The sequence below is a fragment of the Oryx dammah genome, unplaced genomic scaffold (genome assembly GCF_014754425.2).
Source record: "Oryx dammah isolate SB20612 unplaced genomic scaffold, SCBI_Odam_1.1 HiC_scaffold_11, whole genome shotgun sequence".
Classification (NCBI taxonomy): Eukaryota; Metazoa; Chordata; class Mammalia; order Artiodactyla; family Bovidae; genus Oryx; species Oryx dammah.
The window spans coordinates 31,407,034-31,430,521 of record NW_024070195.1 but is presented as its reverse complement, the minus strand read 5'-3'; the positions used below and the strand labels follow the sequence as shown (position 1 = coordinate 31,430,521).

The following is a 23,488-nucleotide window of genomic DNA, read 5'->3' as shown; positions in this document are numbered from 1 at the left end:
GTACTTGGAGTTGTGCTGTACACACTGATGCTACTCACAGATCATTTAATTGCGTTTGTTCCATCCTCTTTTAACAGTTTGTCATTTTAATCAAAATCCCAGGGGAGAAGAACCAGGGCGGATGTTGCTAAGGAGAGGAAGCTCAGTGCAGCCAGCTCCACCTGAGAGTTGCAAGAGAGGCTCTGGGTGACAGAGGGGCAGACCTGGGTGGTGGCTTCTTTGAACAGCGGTTTTCAAACACCTGACAGTTTACTGGGTTGTTGGCTGGAAACAGAGTTTACCAGCATGAGGATTCAAACCTGCAACTTGGATGCTGCGGCATCTACTTTGGAACCCAGCACTCCTAGGTGCTTCTCTGTGTTTCAGCAGGTCAGTAGTCATTCCTATATGGTTCGGTGTGACCGGCAGGGGGCTGCGGCCCTGCGAGGATGCTGGTGTGCAAATAGCTCCCCCCTCCCTTCCTCCATTCTGCATCCTAATTTTTTGTTTGAAAATGATAACAGTGAGGGGAGAGGGTAATAGAGCGAGGGATGCTGAGGGTGCAGAAGTCATCCCGGATCAGCTCTGCAGCCCCTCCCAGCCACCAGCGCCCATTCATCTTTGGCCCCCCACCAGGACACTTTGCAAATCTGAATGAGAGACAGCTTCAGACAAGAGACAGAGAAAGAAAGAATTTCTGAGCAATCAGATGAGGTGGTTCTTGTTTTTCTGCACAGGATTTCTCCAACGATCTCACGTTTAGAAAAGCAGTGCCTCTCGTAGAGACACTAGTGGCTGCTGTGGTCTCATCCGTAGCCCTGTTGGGTGGATACAAGGATGAATGGGCGGCAGCTTTTAATCCTCTGATGAATAGATGACAAACAAATGATCTGCCATGGCAGATGGAGACCATGGGACCAGGGGGTGAGGTGGTGACAGCAGGGATCCTGGCCAGGGGACTGACCAGACGCTGCCCCTTGCCTCATCTGTTGGAAAGAAGCTAGCTTTCAGACCAAAAAAAAACCTAGTAGTAAAATATACATAATGAAGGTGTTGATGAAACCCTTTCTTTGCCCTGGCTTGGATAAAGAACATTCTCTTAGAGACACCTCTAGTTGCAATGCATTTATCCATTCAAAAGGAGATGCTTACCTCTTGGACTCAATGTGCTGGGGCCACACAGGATGGGGAGCAGGCACAAGCAGACACCCTGTGCAGGGCAACTTTCACATCGAATTAACAGATTGCTTGGTAGTAGAGATGTTTCACTGCTGTGACCCCATTTACGCTGACATTTCTCTGTTCTATTTTTGGAAATTTTCTTACTATCAAAATCCAGCAAAGCCCAACAGCTGCTGAGAGTCCACAGAATAAAAAGACATAGCTTTGGTCTTGCTGGATTGAATTGTTCTTTTTTTGGCCTTTTTCTCCCTTTGGGCTTCAGCTAATTTTTCTACCACAAAAGCTGATGTCAGTGCCATCACCCTACTTGGGGACCCACTGGGTTCAGGAGGTGACAAGGGGCTCAAGGGATGGCCAAGCAGACCAGCATGTCTTTTCAAGGACAAGTCAAGTCTCGCCCTTCACACCCTTATCTCTTCTAGCCTATATTCAAACTGTCCTTTCCCTGTGGGTGGAAAGGAAGCCAGGGCCAGAAGCTCACAGAAAAGGCACAGATCAGAACTTTCTACCTTCTGCCTCTGTGAAATTCACACTCTGTGAATTCCCAGCAAGCAAATGCAAAATCCTTTGGGATGTGGTCACATGTTAAATTCTCATCCAGGTCTTCGGAACTGTCACGGGCTTGGGCATTGCTGAAAACAGACGTAGCTAAGTTTTAACTTTTCGGCTAAGCTGAAAACTATTGGAAGAGGGCAGGTACGTGTCCTATTTTCTGTGTGCTCTTGGTGCCAGGACACAGGAGGTGTCACAGACACTTGCCATCTGCCCGTAACACAGCAGCAGCAGCTACTCACGGAGCCCTTCGTGAACGCCAGACCACAGCTCTAAGGACTTCACACAAATTGGGTATTTAATTACAACAGCTCTGTAGCGGGGGTTTCATAAGGTCTCGATGACATGGGAGGACACTGAGATCACGCAGGTCATGGCAAAGTCTGGTTGAAGGTCAGGTCTGCCTGACTTCAAGGAAGGTGCTCATAACTCCTCTCCAGTTCTGCCTCTCACAATTGTACTGTTTTCAGATTCTACAAGAAACCATTGAAACAGAGCCTAGTTTTAACTTAATATTCTTTCATGGCAACTCATGTTTTTAGTGAATATTTGTTCTCTAGCTAAAGCTGGACTACTTATTCCTTCCGCATATTGTCTCTTATTTTCAGCCAGTTGCTAGTTATTCTAGGTAGGGCTTCCTTGCCAGTGAGTCTTCTTTGAAGACAATGCTTAATACATTATAAAAATAAAAGGGCTATAAATTATAGACTGAATTAATTTTCATGTTTTATGGTAACTTTGGGATTCCCAGGGGGTACAGTGGTAAAGAATCTGCCTGTCAATGCAGGAGATCCAAGAGATGTGGGTTTGATCCCTGAGTCAGGAAGATCCCCTGGATTGGAAATGGCAATCCACTCCAGTATTCTTGCCTGGAAAATCCCATGGACAGAGGAGCCTGGTGGGCTACAGTCCATGGGGGCGCAAAGAGTCAGACAGGCTGAAGAGACGCTGCAAGCCCCCACCCCCTAATATTTTTTTTATTGTAAATTTTTTTTTTTTTTTTCAAGAGGAAGCAGCAGGCATGGTCCTGTCTTGACCTATGGGATAAGTAAAACGGAATTTTCACAGGCTGCCTGTTGAGGGGTTGAACACAGAGATTGAGGGAAGGGTGCGGCATGATTTGAAATGTGTTTGAAAGGGTCCACATTTGGATTACCCTTCTTTTCAAGTGTTAGGTTGGGACTTGATAGCATGTGGCAGGGAGGGGAGGCCCACAAGCCCTGGATCACCCCTCCCTGGTCAACTGGAGGGGTGGAGGTGCCTGGCCCTAGTCCAGCTGAGACAGGCCTGGGACCTGGGCCCATTGGCTGCAGGACTGCCATGCTTGCACCTGGACACACCTCTCCTCCAGCTACAGAATACAAAGAAACTGTATGGGACTATAAATAACTGCAGTTATTTATAGTCCCAAATTTATAATTAAAAAAATATTAGCGGTGAGGGCTTGCAGTGTCTCTTCAGCCTGACCAAGCCTGGAATGATTTTACTCCTGGAATTTTCTATTTTTTTCTTAATCAGATATGAAGGGCTCTTAATCCAGGCTGCAGTGTGCCACTGAGCACCAGGCACAGCCTAGCTCTGAGTCCAGGGGTCCCGCTGCAAATGCTCTTGGCACTCCTCTTGATAAGCTGTCATCCATTCTTAAAATTCAGTCTAAACGAATAACTGGCACCTGCATCTTCCCTGTTTGCTTCACAACTCACTGAGGGTTAGATAAGAAATAAGGGAGATGAGATGAATAATGCCAGCTTTGTTTCTGATGAAAGGCTAAAGCTGAGAAGGTGGCTGAGCTGAGTGACAGTCACGGAGAGCTCCTTAATAGTGAAACCCAGGGGATTCTCTGGTGATCCGGTGGTTAGGAACAGCTACCCACTCCAGTAGTCTGGAGAATTCCATGGACAGAAGAGCCTGGCAGGCTACAGTCCATGGGGTCACAAAGAGTCAGACATGACTGAGCGACTTTCACTGATCAATACTACCATAGTGTAATTAGTGTGCTTCTCAATGAAATATGCCACACTCTCAATAGTATCTGGAAATGTGATGGGGATTTCTTTTCTTTTTTGACTGTTATAGGGCCTGGGTGGAGAAGGCAATGGCGCCCTACTCCAGTACTTTTGCCTGGAAAATCCCATGGACAGAGGAGCCTGGTGGGCTGCAGTCCATGGGGTCGCTAAGAGTCGGACACGATTGCACGACTTCACTTTGACTTTTCACTTTCATGCATTGGAGAAGGAAATGGCAACCCACTCCAGTGTTCTTGCCCTGGTGGGCTGCTGTCTCTGGGGTCGCACAGAGTCGGACACGACTGAAGTGACTTAGCAGCAGCAGCAGCAGCAGCAGCAGGGCCTGGGTAGAGTGTGGATATTGGCATTTAATAGGTGAGGCCCAAAGATGCTAAATGTACTCAATATGTAGGATTGTCTGTTCCAAAATATCACATTGAGAAACACTGAGCTAGGAGCTTAACATAGGCACTCACATTTCAGTAGACTAAGATATGGCTTGAAAGTCAAGTGATGGTAAGCAGGTAACACACACTAAGCATTTCCTGCGTCCAGGGCTGGATATGTAGATGCACATGGGTTATCTCATTTGATGTTTGCAACAATCTGATTTTATGGTTGAGGAAGCCAAGACGAAGAGAGGTTAAGAAAGTTGCTCAAAGTCACACAGCTAATAAAAGGTGGAGGCTGGATTCAAATTCACATCCTGAGGTTTAACTATCATCCTAAAGCAAGGAAAATGCCTCTTTTCATGTTGGAGCTTGACTGACAGCTACATATTACATTTTGTCTTTTTTTTGGCTGTGCCATGAGGCATGCAGGATCTTAGTTCCCCAACCAAGGATGAAACTCACACCCCATGCAGTGGAATTTCAGACTCTTAACCACTGGTCCACTAGGGAAGTTTTGACAACATCAAAGAGGACATGACCCAGGGCAAAAGGATTTACTGAAACTTTAAAAAATCACAGCTGTGGGAACTCCCTGGTGATCTAGTGGTGAGAATTCACCCTTTTCACTGCCATGGCCCAGGTTCTAATCCAGGTCGGGGAACTGAGATTCAACAGCCATGGGATGTGGCCAAAAATAATCAAATCAAATCACAGCTACTTGCTAGTCATCTATTCAAGAGATCAGTCTGAGAGTGGAGAAAGAAACACTTTTCTAAGTAGAAGTGGAAAGAGGGATTTGGGTTTAAAAAAAAAAATAATCTAGGGAGGAAGAAATATCAGAGAGAGAAGTGCTTTGCAAAACTTTTTTCAGATTCCTTTCTGGTTCCATGGGCTCATATTTAAGTTTGGGAGAAACCTGCTGTAGGTAGAGGGCAGGACTAATCACTGGAGAGCAATTCGATCTCTTTCCTTTGTGCAGCTTCGGTCAAAGAATGCCCTCAGCCTGTGGGGCAGAGGGTATAAAGCAAAGCACAGACCAAGTTCAATATTTCACTGGCAGTCCCGAGAACAAATGCATGTGAATAACAACCACCACCACCAAGGACACGCAACTCGTTCTTACTGCCCGGTAGACTCTGTTTCAAGTGTTGTACATACCTTGATTCATGCACAGGTGGAGGAAACCGGAAATCTCTGAGGATGCCCTGCTAAACAATACTGCTCGGAGGAGAATGACCATGGCATCCACCACGAGTTTGATAGTGTCTACATACCAGGCACTGGGCTACATTCTTTACAAGTACTGCTTATTCCATCTGCACGATGTGCTTCCAATTTGTCAAATTATTACCATTTATTTAAAAAAGGAGAGGTGCAGAGAGGGAAGCAAATTGCTCTAGGTCCCCACAAAAGTGGGGGAGGTAAGACTCCAATGGAGGTCCACTGAGTGTCAAAGCATGACACTGCCTGCAATGTTATGAGTTCAGAAGGGCATAGAAGAGACATCAGGGCTGCACATGGACCCCCCTGCCTCAAAGGGTCTGGAATAAGCACATGTTCAGTTCAGTTCAGTTGCTCAGTCATGTCCAACTCTTCGCGACCCCATGAATCACAGCACGCCAGGCCTCCCTGTCCATCACCAACTCCCGGAGTTCACTCAGACTCACGTCCATCGAGTCAGTGATGCCATCCAGCCATCTCATCCTCTGTCGTCCCCTTCTCCTCCTGCCCCCAATCCCTCCCAGAATCAGAGTCTTTTCCAATGAGTCAAGATTATTGACATGAGAGATCTGAGGTCTTTTCCCTCACCCACCCCCATTCTCAGGCCTGCCCCTTCTCAAGATAGGAGAGCAGAAGTGGTCTTTGGTAAGATGGAGGAGGGGTGAAGGGAGGGAGAGGGAAGTGAGGGGAGAGAGGGAGAACGATTCCATGGTTTTGTTCTCAGAAGTGCTCCATTGCAGTAAAAGAAAGTTTGCCTCACACTAAAATGGCTATCATCAAAAGGTCTTGCAACTAACAAGTGTTGGTGAAGATGTGAGGAAAAGGGAACCTTTGTTCATTATTGGTGCATCCACTATGGAAAACAGTATGGAGATTCCTTAAAAAACTAAAAATAGGACTACCATAAGATCCAGCAATTCCACTCCTGGATATTTATCGAGAAAAAATAAAAACACTAGTTCTAAAAGATACATGAACCCCCCAGTGTTCACACAGCATTATTTACAGTAGACAAGATATGGAGGCAACCCAAATGCCCATCCACAGGTAAAAAAGATGCAGCTGCTATATATATACATATATATATATGAACATTACTCAGCCATAAAACAGAACAATTCTGCCATTTAGAGCAATGGCAGAGGGAATATTATGCTTAGTAAAATGTCAAAGACAAATACTATGTGATATCATTTATATGTGGAATCATAAAGAAAAAATGAATGTATAAAGCAATAAAATATATTTACAATGTATAGCAAAACAGAAACTGACTCACAGATACTGAGAACAAACCAGTGGTTTCCAGTGGGGAGATGGAAGGTGGTGCAATATAGGGGTGGGGGATTAAGAGGTGCAAACTATATGCATAAAATATATAAGAAATCAGGATATACTGAGGGCTTCCCAGGTGGTGCTAGAGAACCAGCCTGCCAAGAGATGCAGGTTCGATCCCTGGGTTGGGAAGATCCCCTGTAGGAGAGAATGGCAATCGACTCCAGTTTTCTTGCCTGAAGAATCCCATGGACAGAGGAGCCTGGCGGGCTATGGTCCATAGGGATACACAGGGTTGGAGATGACTGAAGCAACTTAGCATGCACACGAGGATATATTGAACAGCACAGGGAATTATGGGCACTATTTTGTAATAACTTCTAATGGAGTGTAATCTATAAAAAAACTGAATCATTATGCTATTCTCCTGAAATTAATACTGGAAATCAACTATCTTTCGGTTAAAAAAAAGGAAAGCTTCCTTATCTTCTTTGGGTTTTCCTCTAAGACTGGATTAAGGGGCCATTTATCTTCATTCCCTCCTGAGTCATTTAGGACCTGGAAGCACTCCCTATGGACAGCAGACTGAGGCGCTGAATCAGTGGTTGGGACAAAGGAGCGGAACCCTGCGGGGAGGTGAGGGACCAAGGGAGCCACCGAGGGAGAAGGTGGGAAGGTAAAGAGAGACCCGGAAGTCCTTGAGGTGGGGTTTCGGTTCCAGGGCTGAGAGGAAAGTGCAGGGGTGGGGAAGAGAAGAGTGCTCTCGGGGTGCTTGGCCGTAGAATCAGGAGGTTCCCCGGCCTGGAAGCGATCACCCTGTTCCTCCTTTCCCAGGATTAGTGGTCTGCTATGGGAATAACTATGGATGTGCACCCACTTCCAAGTCTTGGTTCTGTGTCTTTTCTGTTTTTCTACAACGTGCATATTTTACCTGTGACATAAGAAAAGGAAGTACTTTATATTGCTACTCAGTAATGACTGAGGATAATTGTGGAATATATACTTAGAAGATAAGCCCTTTTAACATATTTTTCCCCCCCCAGGGAAAATTCTTCCAAAGGAGGCAGAAAATTAGGATTGCATGTCCCTGGCTCACAAATGTGCATCCCTCCCATGAGGGGCTGACGTGAGGAGACTGTACTAAACGGAGCCCCGGGATTGGCTGTTTTATTTGCTTTCCATGTTTGTGATCCGAATACAGCAATTGCTGAACAAGAACTGGGGCTTATATAATGGTCATGCTACTGGCACCCCAAATATAGGTGATCATCTATATTTTAAAAATGGAATTTTTCTCTACCTCAGAATCAATGAGCCTGGAATAGAAAATGTTTCTTCCTTATAAGTGACATGAATTAATGACATTTATTTTTCCCTTTGGGGAGAAACAATGTACATAGAGCAGCAAACCAGCAAAACTGCTTTACCACGGCATGTTTTGATGGACAAGAATTTGGAAAAAAAATCTAAATATAGCCAATGTACTTGAAACTCAAGCACGATTTTAAGTCCTCCTCTGCAGTTAACTAAAATTGATCTCTCTAACAAGAGCTAAAAATAGCAGGAGGAAAAAGGGACCAGACAATGACTTTTCATATCTCTCCCTGCAGGCATTTCCAGTGACAATGAACTTGACCTTTCAGAGCCATCCTAGAGAGCAGAACAGGCTGGCATTTTACATCTCTGACTGACCACCCGTCTAGTGCCAGGGACATCTCCATTTGCCATTTTGCTGATGAGTGCAGATAAGCTGTTTTGCTGGGCTGGGTTTTGTTTGTCCTGTTTTGTTTTGCATCCAAAAAGAACAGAGGACTGTATTCTCTCTGGAGTCAGGAACAATAGGCATTATAAAATAAACAAAAGAAAATACCCAATTCATTCTCCACCAGAACAAAGCTCATCTTATTTTGTCCAGGGCATTGATAAATGATGTTCTGTCTGCTGTGCTTAGTCGCTTAGTTGTGTCTGACCCTTTCGACCCCATGGACTGGAGCCTGCCAGGCTCCTCTGTCCAGGCAAAATACTGGAATGGACAGCCATTTCCTTCTCCAGCCTATCTTCCTGACCCAGGGATTGAACCCTGGTCACCTGCATTGCAGGTGGATTCGTTACCATTTGAGCCACCAGGGAAACTCTGGGCTTCTGTAAATTCACCAGGGACATTATTATAAATTTTAATTTATATATTTATATATATATTATTTATATTAATTTATATATATAAATACATATATTATGTTTCAGAATCTTTTCCATTTTAGGTTATTACAAGATACTGATTATAGTCCCCTGTGCTTTAAGTAGGTCATTGTTGTTTATCTATTTTATATATAGTACTGTGTATCTGTTACACACACACACTCTGCTAATTTAACTTATATGCAGAGTACATCATGCAAAATGCCAGACTGGATGAAGCACAAGTTGGAATCAAGATTGCCGGGTGAAATATCAATAACCTCAGATATGCAGATGACACCACCCTTATGGCAGAAAGTGAAGAACTAAAGAGCCTCTTGATAAAAGTGAAAGAGGAGAGTGAAAAAGTTGGCTTAAAACTCAACATTCAGAAAACTAAGATCATGGCATCTGGTCCCATCACTTCATGGCAAATAGATAGGGAAAAATGGAAACAGTGAGAGACTTTATTTTCTTGGGCTCCAAAATCACTGCAGATGGTGACTGCACCATGAAATTAGAAGACGCTTGTTCCTTGGAAAAAAGCTATGAGCAAACTAGACAGCATATTAAAAAGCAGAGACATTACTTTGCCAACAAAGGTCCATTTACTCAAAGCTATGGTTTTTCCAGTAGTCACATATGGATGTGAAAGTTAGACTATAAAGAAAGCTGAGCACCAAAGAATTGATGCTTTTGAACTGTGGTGTTGAAGGCTCTTCAGAGTCCTGTGGACTGCAAGATCAAATCAGTCAATCCTAAAGGAAATCAGTCCTGAATATTCATTGGAAGGGCTGATGCTGAAGCTGAAACTCTAATACTCTGGCCACCTAATGCGAAGAACTGACTCATCAGAAAAGACCCTGATGCTAGGAAAGATTGAAGGCAAGAGAAGAGGATGAGATGGTTGGATGGCATCACCAACTGGATGGACATGAGTTTGAGCAAGCTTTGGGAGTTGGTGATAGACAGAGAAGGCTGGCGTGCTGCAGTCCATGGAGTTGCAACAAGTTGAACACAACTGAGCAACTGAACTGAGTGTGTGTCTGTTAATCCCAAACTCCTGCTTTATCCCTCCTCCAATCTTCCCCTTTTGGTAACCATAGATTTGTTTTCGATGTCTGTGAGTCTGTTTCTCTTTTGTAATTCCATTTGTATCATTTTTTTAGATTTCACAGATAAGTGAAATCATATAATATTTGTCTTTCTCTGACTACACTGAGTATGATAATCTCTAGGTCCATCCGTGTAGCCATAAATGGCATTATTTCATTCTTTTTTATGGCTGAGTATATTCCATTGTATCTCTATACCACATCTTTTTCACTCATTCATCTCTTGACAGACACTTAGATTGCTTCTGTTTCTTGGCTATTGTAAATAGCGCTGTTATGAACATTGGAGGCCTGTGTCTTTCTGAATTACAGTTTTTGTCTTTTCCAGATATATGCTAGGGGTGGGGTTGCTAGAACACGTGGTAGTTCTATTTTTAGTTTTTTAAGGAACCTCCATACTGTTCTCCATAGTGGCTGCACCGATTTACATTCTCACCAACAGCGTAGGAGGGTTCCCTTTTCTCCACACCCTCTCCAGCATTAACTGTTTGTAGACTTTTTGATGATGGCTATTCTGACTGGTGTGATACTCATCTTGCAATTTTGATCTGCATGGAAAGCTTCTTCTGTTTTATATAGACCTGTCCTTTAAAAAGAACAGAGGATGGTGAATCTGATCCACATGTCCTGCTTGACATTACAGGAAAACATCAAACTTGCCTTAAAGAGCAGAGGCCCTGCATATGCTTTAGGAAGTGCCAATAAGCAGAGAAATGAATTCTAAAGAAACAAAGTGTCTAAGTTGTCCTGTACTTTTAAAAATATCCTTTTGCAACAATCTGGAATTGCTTTTGGAGAAATAATATTGTTCTTCAAGAGATCTCCCTGGTTTTTCAAACTTTGCACTCCTTAAGGCAAGGGCGCGGGCTCCATTAATCCTTCCTGTGTCTCACCAGGGGCAGAGGGACATATTTTAACTTACCAGCTGTGTAGCCTTTGGCAAATTACTTAGCTATTCTGTGCCTCACGTTCCCCAGCTGTATAAATGAGGAGAATAACAACACCTTCTCATAGAGTCGTTGTGAACGTTAAATGAGATAATCTATATAGTAAGGTGTTTAGAACAGTGCCTGACACAGTAAGCCCCAATTATCAGTTTTAGCCATTGTTTCTGTTTACATTTTTTCCCCTAATTTATCTATTTTACTTACTTTCTGTTCTGGATGAAAAACAGAACATACGGTCACGGAGACAGTGGTTAAAAACGTTTGAAATTGTGCCTCTCCTATTTTCCAGACTATGGTCCTATTCTCACTATCACAAACAGAACAAGGAGATGCTTCCCCACTGTTACGTGGCCCTGGGCTCACACCGAAATCCATTAATGATTTCAAAGGAAACCCACAAGCTTGGGTTTGATCACAGTCCTTTTGTGATTGCACTGTTCCCACCATGCTTGTTTCAAGAGCCTCTTTAGAAGCTCTGGGGAGCATGACTTGTCCCTCTCTGGAAGAGAGTCACCAGTGTTCCTTTCTTCAAGAACAAGGTGACGTTTCGTCCCTTTCTGTCTGAGGCAAGACCTGTGTCCTCCCTCTCCCATTTATCCTCCATGAAAGGGTCTAAACAACACTTTGTTGCCTTCCATTGGCAGCTACACGTGTCAAAGCTTCCACAAGCCAGCTGGTTTGCCAGTGATCCTGGACCCAAGGGCCATCTGATTCCAGACCCCTGTTCTGAAATGCTCTTTCTTTAGACTTACTCTTCCTCAGCATCCTTGGATTTCTGCATCCCTTGTCAGTCACTCAGCTGGACCAATTTAGCACCATTAGTCACTCCTCGGAAGGAAGCAAAACTCCATTCCTTTGATCATTTGAGTTGCTTTGCTCGCATTCTAATTTATGTCTCTACTCCTGGAACTAAGGTAGTCATCCTTAACATCGAATGACTTATAATTTGTTATTGAAATGATTCTGCCTAAGGATTAAAAATGAATTTATGAAATCTTTTTTTTTTTCTAAATGGAAATGCTAAAAGTCCTGTTGGTGGAGAAAACATTAATTTAGTGCTGCCTGACTCAGTCTAGCTAAAGCCATAAAACAGCAACAGTTTGCCAGTGAAGAAATTATCCCTCGGGGCGGAGGAGGGGCGGAAGTGGTGAGTAATAGGTCTGATTCATTCATTCAGTATTTATAGAGCACCTAGTATGTGCAAACTGCTATCAGGCACTGGGAATACCAAACTGAATAAAACAGGCATTCTCCCCTCAAAGAAGCAGGGGAGACAGAAAGATGGACAATAGAAAATTACCGGAAGGGGAAGTGAGCGTTTGTGGAAAGCGGCAGGGGACCGAAGCAGTTCCAGGCCCTGGCACCTGGTTGGGGAGGGGGCAGAGGTGTGGGTTGGGGGACTCGGTGTGTGGTCCTGCTCTCTCATCACTGCAGCTAAAACAGCGGCCAGAGGCCCAGGCTTCTACTAGAACCTGTGCGAGACTTTCAGTTCAGTTGTTGGATATAAATCAGTTATCTGTGTGGAGTGTAGAAGCCTTAAGGACACCGGAAAAGGACATGTGGATAACGCAATGAAGAGAAACAACCTTAAACTGCTGACAAATATGGAGAAAAGGATAAAGAGAAGACCCCCAAACTGTAGCTGGTGGCTCAGCTGGTAAAGCGCCTATCTACAGTGCGGGAGACCTGGGTCCGATCCCTGGGTCGGGAAGATCCCCGGAGAAGGGAATGGCAATCCACTCCAGTACTATTGCCTGGAGAATCCCATGGACAAAGGAGCCTGGTGAGCTACAGTCCATGGGATCGCAAAGAGTCGGACACGACTCAGCGACTTCACTTTCTTTCACTTTCTACGGACATGATGTCAGTCAACTGTAAAGAGCCGGAGACCCTCTGTATTCACTCTTGCACACACAGCACACAGGCCTTCATTTACACACTTACCAGCCTCTGGGTCAGCCTTTCCGGAAGTTACGATGGTGTTAGAGGTGACTGTCCATGCAGGTTTGGGCTAAATGTTCTGCCTGTCTCAGAGCAGAGACGTCCTAAAGCCCACCCAGGCAGCCAGCGCCCTCAATAGAGGCCACTGGATCAGACCAAGTGGTGGTCAGAAGAGCCAGGAACTTTTGTCTCTGCCTCCAACCAGCTGTGTCACCTTGGGCAAAGGCACTCACCCCTCTACTGCTCAGTGGTCTGATTTGGAAAATGGGGATATTAACAGAGCCCATGTCTGTGTTGACTGCACAGCAGGGTACTTCAAAGCTGGTAGATTTACTTAGTGAAGTAAATTTAAGACTCTTGAGAGTCCCTTGGATAGCAAGGAGATCCAACCAGTCCATCCTAAAGGAAATCAACCCTGAATATTCACTGGAAGGACTGATGCTGAAGCTGAAACTCCAATATTTTGGCCACCTGATGCGAAGAACTGACTCACTGGAAAAGACCCTAATGCTGGGAAAGACTGAAGGTGGGAGGAGAAGGGGACGACAGAGGATGAGACGGTTGGATGGCATCATCAACTCAATGGACATGAGTCTGAGCAAATTCCAGGAGACAGTGAGGACGTGGAAGGCTTGCGTGCTGTAGTCCGTGGGGTTGCAAAGAGTCAGACACGACTGAGCGACTGAACAGCAACAACAAAAGGTAAGGTGACGGTCACAGGTTAAGCCGTAAAATTAAGACAAAAGGCAAGCATTTTTAACACTATTGATAAATTATTCACAATTCTAAAAGGAAGCCCTCTTTTTTTCTGTCTCTTTAAGGTCATTTTCTTCCCACTTCCTTGCCCCTCTGTCCCATGCTGTGTGAGCATCCCTTCTGATGCCTGATCCCACTGTCTCCCCTCCTGTCTCCGTCAGTCCCAGGTTACATGGGTCCCTGGCGGTGGCCTCAGACCAGGGACTCAGCTCCACGAGCCAGTGAGGTGCTCTGAGACTTGCCCTTATCTTTCCTTTGCATCATGCTCTGTGAACATTAACTCTAAACCAATTTTCTTTCTGGCTCTAGATTAGAAATGATGTGAATTTACTGGATTGCAGGCTCCAAGTGAGAGGACCTGAGGCCAGCTGGGATCTGAAAGTCTGACAGCCTGGGCCTCCTGTATAGAAAGTGAAATAGGAAGAGTGCTGCCATGGGGCCCTGGTCCTGTCACCAGCAAGTCATTCCTGCTTCCCTCTCAGGGCCTCAGGTTCCCCTCCTGTGAGACACAAGTTGGCAGTGACCCCCTAGGTCCTTGAAGTGTGCTCAGTTGCTCAGTCAAGTCCATCTCTTTGTCTCCCCGTGGACTGTAGCCTGCCAGGCTCCTCTGGCCATGGGATTCTCCAGACAAGAATGCTGTAGTGAGTTGCCATTTCCTTCTCCAGGGGATCTTCCTGACTCAGGGATCGAACCTGCATCTCTTGAGTCTCCTGCATTGGCAGGCAGATTCTTTACCACTAGCGCTACCTGGGAATCTCTAGGCCCTCTAGCCAAGACCTCAGTGATTCTATGTTGAGCTCTGTTTGCTAACATTCAAAACAGCTGTACAAGATGTTCAACTGTGTTCTTGTTAAAATCTTGGCAGTCAAACCAGCAGCTTGAAGGATAGCAGCTTTCATGGTCCTGCTTTTAAAATGTTCTGATTGGGATTTCCCTGGTGGTCCAGTGATTAAGAATCCACCTACCAATGCAGGGGACCTGGGTTCAAGTCCTAGTCCAGGAAGATCCTACATGCTGAGGGAAACTAAGCTCCTGTGCCATAACTCCTGAGCCTGTGCTCCAGAGCCCAGGGCTGCAACTACTGAAGCCAAGTACCCTAGAGCCCGTGCTCCACAACAAGAGAAGCCCGCACGCCGCGACTAGAGAGTAGTTTCCACTTACTGCAACTAGAGAAAGCCCGCATGCAGCAATGAAGACCCAGCACGGCCAAAAATAAGAAATAAATGAAACTAAAAAGTAAAGTATCCTGAAATGACTGGGGGAAATGGGTCACAGGCTTGACTGCAGCAGACCTGATTTATTTCACACACTCTACAGCATCTGCACATAACACACACATGGCTCTCTTGGGATGGGAGTGCATATGCTCGGAATTCCTGTATGTGGACCAGACTTTCAAGGAAATCACATTCCACAAACATCTCCCTTATTCTTACTTCTTTTATCAGCCCATCTTGGTAGTTGGATACCTCCTGCTTCTCAGTAGTTGAAACCAACAGCTATTTTAAAGGCTCTGAGAAGCTGAATGACTAGACAGTGATTACAAAGAAACTCCCCAAAGACATTGCTGTTGAAAGTGCTGTAATCTAACTTTAAGGCCACACATGGGACAGCCAGTAATTCTCATGCAGGGAGTAATTATTCATCGCATCAGCCTCATATCAATCTGAAGACCCAGTAGGATGATCAGCTTTTCCTGAATTGCCTGGGAATTTCTTGGTTTTAGCATCACAAGTTTCCAGGAATCCCGTAAGTCTGAGGGCACCAAGACAGTGGGTCACCCTCATACTCAGGATCCTTAAATTTCAGTGTACACAACAATCAATTTTTAAAAAGTGAAAGTGAAGTCAGTCATGTCCGACTCTTTGAAACCCCAGGACTGTAGCCCCCTTTGGCTCCTCTGTACATGGGATTCTCCAGACAAGAATACTGGAGTAGGTAGCCATTCCCTTCTCCAGGGGATCTTCCTGACCCACGGATCAAACTCTAGTCTCTGGCATTGCAGGCAGACTCTTCACCGTCTGAGCCACCATGAAAACCCATATGTGTTACTAAAACTTGAGATTTCTGGGGTGAGAGATACTAATGCCAAATGTTTTCCTTATCTAAGAAATACTGATAAGAACTTATAAATTTATCATCCCTGGATTTGGCTACCAATGGTTCTTGAACTCATCTGCACATCAGAATCACCCGGGGAGATTTTTTTTTTAAATAGTGATGCTTGATTTGATCCAAATCAACTAAATTAGAATTTCTGGGGTGTGCACTCAGCCCCCTTTCACACTGTGGGAACCACCAGTACAGACAGCAGGCACAATGACTATTATTTACTTTCAGATCTTCGGTGCTTAAAAGCTCAGCTCCCACTGGTTGTGGCCCACCCACTTTCCACCATTTCTCCTCTTGCTATAATATAGGAAAACTACTTTGTAGTACAAGGTGGCATCATCAGCTGAAACTGAGGACAGTATCACTTCTAGGTACAAAAACATAAGCTTTTGGATAAGTGTGTAAGAAATACATACAAGAATGTTAACTGCAGCTTGGGTTGTAATGGCAAGAAACTGGAAACCCTCTAAACAGCCAGCAGGAGAGTGGATGAATACCTTGCGGTATAAATAAATGCTGCACCATAGTGAAAATGAGAGCATCCACGCTACAGGTACCAACATCAGAACAAAACAACCACAGACTTTTTTCTAAAGTTAGAGGCTAATGTGACTGGCTTCCCTGGGGGTCTTAGAGGTGTCACTTTGCAGATAGATTGTTTTGTAGCCAAGGATTCCTGGGCATACAGCGGCAGCAGTAAAACAAGGTTGAACAGTCTAGAAGCCTTGTGCCAGCTGGTAGAGCTCATTTTGCCTGTTTTGCAACTTTAAAATATCTGCACTGCAATCCAGAAGCTAGGACTGACATTTTAGTGCCAGTTCCGGAATTGCTTTTGAACAGGTACAAAGTCTGATGCTGCGTTTTCATTCATCATCCCTCTGGCTGTCTACAGACAGACATAAATTCATTAGAAATGCAGCTGGTGGACTTGCCTCGTGGCTCAGTGGTAAAGAATCTGCCTGCCAGTGCAGGAGACACATGGGTTCAATCCCTGGTCCCGGAAGATCCCACATGCTGAGAAGCAACTAAGCCTGTGTGCCACAACTAGTGAGCGTGTGCTCCAGAGCCCGGGAGTCACAACTACTGAGCCCATGTGCTGCAACTACTGACACCCTTGCACCCTAGAGCCTGTTTTCTGCAAGAAGAGAAGCGACTGAAATGAGAAGCCCTCCCACTGCAATTGGAGAGTAGCCTTGCTTCACCACAACTACAAAAAAGCCCTCAGAGCAACAACGAACCAGCACAGCCAAAAGTAAATATATAAATTCACATTTTAAGAAAATTAAGAGAAAAAAAAAAAAAAAAGAAATGCAGATGTTACAAAGAACCCAGGATTTTAGGATGGTTCATCTTGTTTGACTTTTCTAAGCGGCTGCCAAATGTTTATTTCCAGAAAGGGCCACAGAGCTTACCTGGTCCTAGTTTGGCCACAGCATAGAGGAGGTCATAGTTAAGGACTGGTGTGGCATCGCTGATGGGCTGCCAGCCGACGGGTGGAGAGGCAGGGGGTGAGATGAGGAACTGTTTGGCAGGCTGTGGTGGAGCCAAATGCAATTTGTCTCCGTCTGTCTCTGGAGTCTGAACCTTTCAAACACAGGGGAAATGAAGACACATTATTCATTTTGGCCTCGGATATGCCATGCTGTTCCACTGAGATGCAGAGCCTGACCTTTAGCCTGTGACAAATGAACCAGTGATCCAGGCTGCAATAATAATGACTACTGACCACACCCCACGGGCTCAGTTATCTTACTTGATTCTTAACACAGTGGGTCTCAGCCTTTAGCTACATAAGAATGACCTGGGCAGCTTACTAAGACAGTGCTGACCCCGACTCCTAGAGTTTCTGAGTCAGTTGATGGGGTCAGGGCCAGAGAATCTGCACTGCTACCAGATTGCCAGGTGATGCTGATGCTGCTGGCGCCCAGACCTTTCCTTTCCTTCCCTTCTTTCTCTCCCTCTGCGTCCCTCCCCTCCTTCCCATCCTTCCTTCATAGCCTCTTTCCTTCCTTCCTTCCATCTATTTCTCTCCCTTCTTCTCTCTTTCTCTTTTAATTGAGGTGATATTCACATAACTCAAAATTAAGCCATTTTAAACTGAACAATTTCGGTGGCATTTAGTCTACGTTCAGTGTTGTAGAACCACTCCTATCGCGATTCAAAGTATTTTTATTACTCCAGAGGAAACCCTGGATCCATTAAACAGTTACTACCATTTCTGTCTCCAGTAGCTGTGATGAGCCCATTCTTATTACAAGTATTAGCTGGTCTTTATTGGGCATTTATTTACCAAATGCTAAGCACTTTAACGTGCAATAAGTCATTTAATCCTCATGATAGTGTAAGAAGTATGTCATCATCCCCATTTTACAGATGGGGAAACTGAGGCCCAGTGAGGTTATATGACTTGCCTAGATTAGAACCAAGGCTGTCGTGGGCGCTCAGAGCCTGTTTTCTAAACCACTATGCTGTCCTGGCCTGGGAATCATGATATAAATTTATTTTTTAGTGAAACTAATCATAGACTACCAAGCAATCTGAAAGTAGCAAGGGCCTCATTTACATTTTGAAAAGGTAAAAAGACAATGTAGGGCAGATGGATTAACTCTGGAAAAGAATGATCATACCTGGGCAAAGTAGAGTTTTAACTTTTTCCCTCTGAACTGGGTTTCATGAAGCTCTATCCTGGCTCGGGCTGCAGATTTGGGATTGCTGAAGTTTATTCGGACACGTCTGAAACTCTTAAACAGCTGGAACGTCACACAGTCATCGTAAGTCCGGAACAGACCCTCAAATTTCTCCTGATAAAAACAAACACAGAGAGAAATCCATTGATCACATATCTGTTATGATGCCAGATCTGACAAAAACAAATGAGCAAGTAAATAAATAGGCTCTTCCTAACATAAAATTCAAACAGAACACTGTAACGGATTTTTTTCACCTGTTGATCTGTTACCAGGTGTTAAACATGCCTGTGGATTCTGTCATAGGGTTCATAATCTGGGTCCTGGGATTCATAGGAAATAAGTGAATGGTGTTGGAAATGCATGACAAACTGATAATTATGTTGAGCGTTTCAACACAGATGTGTTTGTTTCTGGGACGGGTATCATAACCGTCAAAGCTTCTCAAAGGAGTCCACTATCTTCAAAATATTAGATCTGAGTGAAGCATGTGGTCGACATTGCTAGTGATCATCAAGTTTGAGGACACTGTTCTTACCTAAAAATATGAGAGCTCACATGACCCCAAACACTTCTACTAGTCAGGCAGCTCCATGTGGTTAGTTCTGGCCAATGAAATGGGTACAGAAGGCAGGAAAGCCCTTTAGAAAATTTTCAGCCTCTTTCCCTGAAGATGCCATGTGCTCCAGACGGTAGGAGAGTCAGAATAGGATTCTCCTCAGCCTGGCTTCCTGAGTGGCTCTGCGGAGCAGAAATACCTTCTTCCCAAATCCCACCCCACATAGCTGACTTTGCCTCAACAAAGGAAAAGAACTCTCTATTGTATTAAACTGAGATTTGTGAATTAGTTTATTCCTGCAGCACCACCAAGCCTATCATAAAGCAATAATTTAAAATTTTGGGTTTGATACAAACTTCAATTCAACTGAACAAATATCTATTCAATGCTTACTTTGTACAAAGGATAGTCTCTGAGTTTTAGGAGGATACAGAAGTGAGAATCATTTTGTTCCAACTCTCAATGATCTAATAATCTTAGATGACAGGCAGGCAGACACAAATAAGAGAACACCCGTAAGACTGGTAACAGACATAAAAGGAAACCTAAAAAAAATATGAACACCATCTATCTGGTTCCTCTTAGCTTCAAAAAAAAGATTATTATGAGAAACAAAAACAGTGCAGGTTAAGATACTCTGTGTTCTTAATGGAGAAAGAGCCACTAAGGAAATAACTTCTATTTTTAAAAAAGGTTGGTTCTTTCATTTCTACAGTAAAAGATATTTTGTCATAAGGGTGAGTTCAAGTAGGAATGAAGATGCATGAACGATTAATATGGCAAGATTCACTGCACTTGGAATTGTAAGGGACCTAAGAGATAATTAACTCAGCCTTTCCCTTCTCAACTCCATCATTTTACAAATCAGGACCCTGAGGTGTGAAGAGATGAGGACCTGCCCACGGTCACACAGGCTGTTGCTGGCAGAGCCGGAACCAGAATACAGAGATGCTTTCAATTACATCAGTGATTACCCTGCTGGATTGAGAGGAAGAGGTTCCTGCATTAATGAAAGCAAGAGATGGAGAGCAATAAGCTATCCCAGGCTCTTGTGTGACCGCATCTAAGAGAATCAACAAAGTGATGTAGGGGGAGAGAATCAGTGCCCTCTGAGGCTGCATGGGAAGAGGTCAGATGTCCGGTAAGGACTTCCTGTCTGTTGCACAACCAGGTGAACTGGTCTCAGACCCTCAAGACCAAGGCTTGTGATCCTTCCAAAGGCTGTTGCCCATTTCTGAGATTCTCCGTTGTGTTGCCGACCATGCGTGCGTTTGTGCTAAGTCGCTTTCATTGTCTCGCTCTTTGTGGCCCTGTAGACTGGAGCTCACCAGGCTCCTCTGTCCATGGAGTTTCCAGGCAAGAACACTGGAGTGGGTTGCCATGCTCTGCTCCTGGGGATCTTCCCAACCCAGGGATTGAACCTGTGTCTCCTGCGACTCCTGCATTGCAGGTGGATTCTTTATCACTGAGTCGTGGGGGAAGCCAGCACAGTTCCTCCCATTTTGACTCATGTCTACATAATTGTTCTCTTTTTTTTGTATGCATGTATTAGCTTTTGCTGTTTGTCTGTTTAGATATAAGGATGTTTACTGAAATGCAGCCATGGCAATTTTTTTTTTAAAAAAAGAATCTGAATGCTATGAATGGGGAAACTTTATTTTAAAGTATTTTTTCACATTCTTTAAATTGAATAAAAGAGTTTTTACATTCTATTGTGCTTTACAGGTTTCAGAAGTTTCACACACATGATTTCATGTAACCCCATTATACCCCTTTTCGAAACAACTTTTTTTTTTCTCCAGTCTCATGACATTTGTGGAGATATTTGAGGGGTTCTCTCTTCCCTTTTCAGGCTCTGTTCTTACTCCTCTTTGCAAGAACAAAGCAGAATCTTTCCTTGTTTGCTCCTTAGGTACTTTTTGTTCTCCATTCTCAACCCTTGGGATTAGCCAACTCCCAGGCTGGGGGGCCTCAGTCACGAGTCCCAGGGGGCTTTCTTTTGATTTATTTATTTATAAAGTCTTTAAAATTTTTATTGACTTATTTATTGACTGTGCTGTATCTTCATTGCTGGGTCGGCTTTTCTCTAGTTGCAGTGAGCAGGGGCTACTCTATAATTGCAGTTCTCAGGCTTCTTATTGCAGTGGCTTCTCTTGTTGGTGAGCACGGGCTTGGCTCAGTCAGCTTCAGTTTCCGGGCTCTAGAGCACATGATCAATAGTTGTGGTGTACGGGTTTAGCTGCTCAGCAGGGTGTGGGATGTTCCTGGACCAGGCATCGAACCAGTGTCTCCTGCATTGGCGGGCGGATTCTTCACCACAGAACCAGCAGGGAAGCCTCCCCAGGGGGCTTTTTAAGGCATTTCCCTCTCCACCCCCCAACTACTGTGTTTTCCTGAACAAGTATCCTGGTGAATAAAATGCTTTCTGGTTCCTTGCAAGAGGAAATAGTCTCACCAGGCAAAATCCAAGATGGCAGTTTGATTAATTTGAGACTTTTCAGAAATGGAAGGAATTAAATTGACAGCTCTTAGGACAAAATCTGTAGGGCTTCTTTGTGGCTCTACATTTGTCCACTCCAGTCTAGGAGTTTCCTTCCTATCCTGCCCCTACCCTCACCCCGACGCCAGGACCTCAGCATAGGTGTTAAGATCAGCCTTGGAGGGAGAGGTGTTTTTCCTTGGAGTCTAATTCTTTGCTTTTTGTTTTATACTTCTTTATGCTTCACACCTCACCTTTTTGGCCTCAAGAGCCTGAATTAGGAGGAAGGAATGGAGGAGGCCAGGCTTCAGGGTTAGGGCAGGGGTGACATGAATATCAGATGTCAGTGATGGCTATAATTGTTTTCTCCACTACTTCTCCAAAGAGGGCTCCAGGCAGCAAGCTGGAGAGGGGAGGTGACAGAAGGCTATTTGTTATGTCTTATTTTGGGCTTAGAACAAAAACAAAAGGAAGTCTTCCACCAGGCCTGGGGTGTGTCCCAGAGCTCAGAGACCAGGGTTTTCACTGGCCCATCTGGAGCCCACTTCTACAATGATAATAATAATAAGCAACTAACATTCACTTGGCTTGTCCACTCTGCATAGGTCTTTTGAGAACTTGCAATGTAGAGGGTGACAATTGGCCAAGTGTTGGGAATCTGCTGGTCATCTCTATTTTTTTCCACTAGTGACATGATAAGCATTTCATTTGCTAAGGCAGCAGGATGCCAGACCAAACTGCTGAGAGGCAGATCCAACTCAGTGAAGGCACCAGGTGTATCCTTGGGCAAAGCGGTGACTTGATCAGAGCAAGTCCTGGGGGTCCTCCACCTGCTTTTACAGCAAATCGTCTATGGCTTTGATGCCCAGGTTCCCATCAGGGACATGGTAATATTCTTCTGTCCTCTGGCTGCCAGTTTCTTCCAGCCTGGTACCCCACAAACCCAATAAATTCACTTCCTCAACAGTTAATCTTGTTTTAGCCACTGGTTTGCATAAAGCTCCACAGCAGTGATCTCAAACTAGTTTCTGGACTTCTTCACACACATAAATAAATGATAGAGGATCCTAAAGAACTGTGGTTTTATTTTTCAGTTTATTTTATTGAAGTATACTTGATTTACAGTAGTGTGTTAATTTTTGCTGTGCAGCAAAGTGATTCAGTTATACATATCTATATCTATATATACATTCTTCTTCATATTCTTTTCCATTACGGTTTATTTAGGACATTGAATACAGTTTCCTGTGCTGTACAATAGGACCTGGTTTTGTATCCATCCTGTTTATAAGAGTTTCTTGTTTATGCTCAGTCTTTCCATCATGTCCGACTCTTTGAGACCCTATGGCAGCCCAGCAGGCTCCTCTGTCCATGGAACTTTTCAATAAAGAATCCTGGGGTGGGTTGCTGTTTCCTCCTCCAGGGGATCCTCCCAACCCAGAGATTGAACCTGCGTCTCCTGGGGCTTTTGCATTGCAGGTAGATTCTTTACCCACTGAGCCACTGGGGAAGCCCATATAATAGTTTGCAACCTGTTAATCTAAACTCCCAATCCATCCCTCCCTAGTGCAGTTTGCTGCTGCTAAGTCGCTTCAGTCGTGTCCGACTCTGTGCGACCCCACAGACGGCAGCCCACCAGGCTCCCCCGTCCCTGGGATTCTCCAGGCAAGAACAGCTTAGAGCATCCTAAAACATTTTCTCAAGTCACCCATTGTATTTTCTTACACCACAGAATGTAAGACATCCCATTTCATTATTCAGATTATTGAAAAGGCATGTGCTCAAGAATAAAGACTGATAAAAATTAACAACTTTTATGGCTTCATCAAAGACATTCTGAAGTAAACTTGGTATTTTTATTTATTGCACTCCTTTTCCTTTTTAAAATAAAAACTTTCAGTGTGTAGTTGTGAAGAATACAAATACTAATAGTATAGTTCAATGCTACTGCTTTGATTCATACCCAAGTACCAGTAGTTTTAGCCACATTTGCTTTTGCACCATGGGTGTAAGTGTCAACATGGCTGAAGAAGCAAATAATGTCTTAGTATTATTACTATTAAAATATCAGTAGTTTAGATCTCATGGGATATGGTCTTGGGAACTC

At 44.3% G+C, this 23,488-nt stretch overlaps 1 protein-coding gene across 2 annotated transcripts in view; it reads right to left on the bottom strand.

Annotated features, from left to right (window-relative positions):
- Positions 1–23,488, bottom strand: part of RCAN2 (regulator of calcineurin 2) — a 275,827-nt gene that overhangs the window by 5,387 nt on the left and 246,952 nt on the right. For both annotated transcript variants that reach the window (XM_040249543.1, XM_040249544.1), the window contains 2 exons: positions 18,284–18,457; positions 17,069–17,240 (listed from right to left, as the gene is read on the bottom strand). In XM_040249543.1, the coding sequence (XP_040105477.1) occupies positions 17,069–17,240; positions 18,284–18,457 (346 nt within the window). The remainder of the gene's footprint in view (positions 1–17,068; positions 17,241–18,283; positions 18,458–23,488) is intronic.